General features: G+C 34.4%; 1 protein-coding gene across 1 annotated transcript in view; it reads left to right on the top strand.

The window, feature by feature from the left end:
• AVPR1A (arginine vasopressin receptor 1A) overlaps positions 1 to 4,150 on the top strand; it is a 5,535-nt gene extending 1,385 nt beyond the window's left edge. The window contains exon 3 of the mRNA XM_005871683.2: positions 2,526 to 4,150. Coding sequence (XP_005871745.1) covers positions 2,526 to 2,812 — 287 coding nt within the window. The 3' untranslated portion in view covers positions 2,813 to 4,150. The remainder of the gene's footprint in view (positions 1 to 2,525) is intronic.
• The last annotated feature ends 233 nt before the right edge of the window (positions 4,151 to 4,383 follow it).

Here is a 4,383-nt window from a genome sequence, read left to right as displayed (position 1 = left end):
AGGAGTACCCTAATTAAGTTAATAACAATGTACCTACCTATATAGTTTAAGTTTAAAAAATTTGGCTCTCAAAAGAAATTTCAATTGTTGTACTGTTGATATTTGGCTCTATTGACTAATGAGTTTGCCGACCACTGCCCTAGGACAGTTTTTCTTAAATTTCTGTGTGCATGAGAATTACACCTTGGCTGAAATTCTCAACAGGGCATATTTCTGGGGTCCCCACCTCAGACGTTTTGATTCAGTAGCTCTGGAATGGGGTCCAGGAATCTGCATTTGTAGCTTGCAGTGATCCCAGGACCACAAATCCAGAAACCATGCCCTAAAGTGAGCTACACAACTCCAAGACAGGATGACTTCCTTTTTCTCAATAAACTTTAATAATTCCCCTCCATAAAGGCCTTCATGTGTTAGATTTCTTCCTAGGAGTTTTATATTTGTTAATGCTATGGTAAGTTTATTTTTTAATTACATTCTAACTGGTTGCTGCTGATTATAGATATATTGTTGCTATGTGTTGATTTTGAATCCAGCAATCATGCTAGACTTTTATTGTTTTTTTAAAATTGTGGACACTATTACAGATGTCCTCCATTTGCCCCCATTTGCACAGTTTTTTGTGTCTATGGGCAATGCATTATGAATGACTTTTTGCCAATCACTAACCTCTATGTTAAGTACCTTGCTTTCAAATCTATTGGATTTAAGGAAATATTTTTACTGTCACAACTGCTTTTTGTTAGCTTGTGAAAAGTATCACAATTAATAAAAAAATTTTGTGGCAAGAGTAAAATGTACATATTTTTTTCTGAATAAAGGAGTCTTAGGAAGTCAATAATTCTAATTTGGCATTTAGCTAGTATTCCAATTCTTATAATCCTTTTCTAACAACTACTTTAACAATCTTTGGGGGAGGATTTCAAAGTAGAATTATTAATAAACTCTAAATTTGTTAAACTAATTAATTAGTCTTTCAGCAGTAACCTGACCATACAGCTATACACCTCTTCATGCAACCTTTGCAATAGTTTACGAAGAATGTTCCCTACACCTACTAGCTTGTTTGATTTTAATTCCTTCACAAACTAGAAAAACTAACTTCACTAGAATGTACCCCAAAAGAAATGATTTAATACTGTATCTTGAAAAATATATTTCCTTTTAGTAAGAAAAAAACTTTCAAAAGAACTCTATTACAGGAATGTTACCAACAACTGTAGTTGAGAAATGGGTATCTGGGAAGAACTGTCTTCTTGTTATTTGGGATTCACTAGGGAGTATATGTGAAATACTTTGGAATTTATATGTGCAAATAAGATATTTGAGCGTGAACTTAATTCAAAGAAATGAAAATTCATGCATGACTATAATATTACTGATGAAAAATACAACATAAATGCTATATTTTTGGTTTATCATTTCCTGTCTTGCTTGGTCTTAGCAGCCTAATTATTGCCAATCAAATAAAAAATCAGCCTAATAATTACTTATCGGAATTTAGACATGATTACTAAAATATTCTTCACTTATGTGGAAGTATGATTTCCATTCTTTTTTGAATATTCTTAGCCATGGATAATGACCACCTTTAAAAGTATAGCATCTTAGCACAAAGTATGATTAAATAACATGTAATTTATTCTGGCATAGCATGAGTGAGAAGACCCAGGCTTGTGTTTTATAATCAAGGGAAAGTCAGTGCTTGATAATTATTGTTATCTTCAGAAAAGGCATATTATCTATTGTTCTAATGTGAAAGTGAAAGATTATAATACATATGCAGTTTAATAGGGCAAACTAACATAAAATGTTTCAAAAGCCTGTTGGAATTTCCTAATTCAACTGTTCTTAATATAATTTAATTTTTAAACCACAATCAAAGATGATTTTCTTTTTAAATTAAAAGAATTTTCTGATTAACCAAAAAAAAAACCCACAAAAAACCACACAACAAACTAAATATTGCATCCTTCAGGGACCTATTTCAACTGTCCCCTTCTGTATAGTTTTGTTATTACAAGAATATTTTTTAATATTTAAAAATTTAAAACTACTAAACGTGGTGCAGGATGTCAGTCATACTTCTGCCTGAGTTATTGGGATGAATACAATTTGATGTATATGGTTATAGACTCTTGAAATTTCATTGCAATTGAAGCAGTTCTGTAAGTGCTGTGTCCTTTAGCACATGCTAGTACTAGAACAAAGGATACAAACTTCTGAAAAATAAGTTACTTAATATTCTTAACCTCTTAAAAATCCCACTTACTTATTCTACTTAAACATTTTAGCTGTGTTTTTAAATATCTGAATTCATTTCAAGGCATTTTCCTTACAAAAATATTTTATAGCCAAGCAATTTCCATATACCACCTATTTCCCTGCTTGATAAATAAAAGTCTTCACTTTCTATATTAACCCATAAATCTTTCCTACCTTCATTAGTCAATAGAAAAATAAATTTATCCAGTGCTCAGTTACTTGCATTTGACTATTTGAATAATCTCCGCTTATGCTTTGCCTAGATTCGGAAAACCCAGCCATCACCATCACTGCATTGCTGGCTTCCTTGAATAGTTGCTGCAACCCCTGGATATACATGTTTTTTAGTGGCCATCTCCTGCAAGACTGTGTCCAAAGCTTCCTGTGCTGCCACAACATGAAGCAAGCATTCAACAAAGAAGATTCTGACAGTATGAGCAGAAGACAGACTTCTTACACTATCAACCGGAGCCCGACAAACAGTATGGGTGCTTGGAAGGACTCACCTAAATCTTCCAAGTTCATCAAATTTATTCCTGTTTCAACCTGAGCCCCTCATTCATGCAACTGACTCTTGGGACAGACTTTCTTGCCCATTGGCTGAATCCAGCTCACAATCTTGAGAACAAATGAACTACATCAGATAAGCATATGTCAATTTGTTGGGTATAAGACTGTGTTTCCGGTTGCATTTTCATATTGCTATGACCAAATGCTATGAATTGGTTTATACAGAATGATAATAAAAACATGCTACACTAAAATGTTCAGGCCTAATTCCCAGAAATATAACAAGTTCCTAAAGGAAATATAACATGTTTCTAAAGGAAAAATCTTGACCATCCTGACGTTATATTTTATTGTTGGTTTCTTCTCTTTTTACTTCTGATATAACTAAGGTTTGATTGGTTTAGAAGTCATATAATGTAGGGGCCTTATTTCTGAACAAAGTGAGCTCACCCTCCATCAGCGTTAGAGTTGGAAACAAATTAGAAAAGACATCAAAGAAATTGTTTCCATTCAATAAAATCAATTTATACATCAGAAAATGCAGCCTCAACCAGTGGCCTAGAGATGGGATGGTGCCTTGGAGAAGCATGAGCAGGGGCGTGTCTGGTTCAGAGTGGAAAGAAGAAAGTTTTATTAGAAGCTATAAATCACCTAAAATTCCAAAACAGGAAGTTTAGAACTGGCAGTTCCCTCCTTTTGGTTCCTCATGCTTTGTTGGTTGTGAAATGCCAATGGACTAAGATGCAGAAGGTTAGAAAAATGTGTCAACTCACTGATAATACTTTTCTTCTCCTGCAAGGTCGTTCTAAATTCACATTTGTATCAGGAATACTCAGTTTTATTAGAAAAGTAAAAGTGGATTGCCCAAGGTACTATGCAGACTTTCTCTAGAACAGTGTAAACACGTTTTGACCAGTGTCAAACTATAACACTGCTATTGGACAATACCCTTTTACAAAACGGTTTGCTGGATATTAACACGATCATTGCTTTACAGTTGGGGAGTCCAGATTCATAGATAAGAAAGTCCACTAAAGAGTGACTCGAGATATATAATGTCCCCTACCATTTAATTAAAAATAACTTGGTCTTTCCTTCCCATCTCCCACCCTTTTAACAGTGTGGGTAGAAGAAAGGCAGGGTTTCTACCAGGATGCAGAGGGAGATAGGGAAAAAAAAACACTGCTCTGTACCTCCTCTGATTTTCTTCATTGTTAAATGCATGACTTTAGGCAAATTCTTTAAAAATACATAAAGCCTCTATGTCCTTGGCTGTACAGTGGAGTTGATAACACTCTCCTCACAGAGTCATTGTGAGGACTAAATGAAATAAGTGTGTGAGAGATCTTCATAAATAAACTGCCAAGTGCTATACAAATGCTAGTAGTTGTTTTATTATAGTCTTGGGGCCTTGAGAATCTCTCAGCCTTTTTCTGTTTACTTTTCATTAACCAGAATTTGTTGGTTTCATGTCTGGGATATAAAATCCTAAAACTTAAATATAGCTTCGCTGATTCATTGGAAAGCACTGCCAGCGTCGCGGAGCCTGACTTCTGCCTAACTCGTTTCCAACTTTAAAGACAGACTTGCTTTCCTTTGAATGCAGGTAAA

This window comes from Myotis brandtii, unplaced genomic scaffold, assembly GCF_000412655.1.
Source record: "Myotis brandtii unplaced genomic scaffold, ASM41265v1 scaffold352, whole genome shotgun sequence".
In the NCBI taxonomy this organism is placed as follows: Eukaryota; Metazoa; Chordata; class Mammalia; order Chiroptera; family Vespertilionidae; genus Myotis; species Myotis brandtii.
The sequence above is the reverse complement of the archived record's forward strand: the minus strand, read 5'-3'. Positions and strand labels throughout refer to the sequence as shown.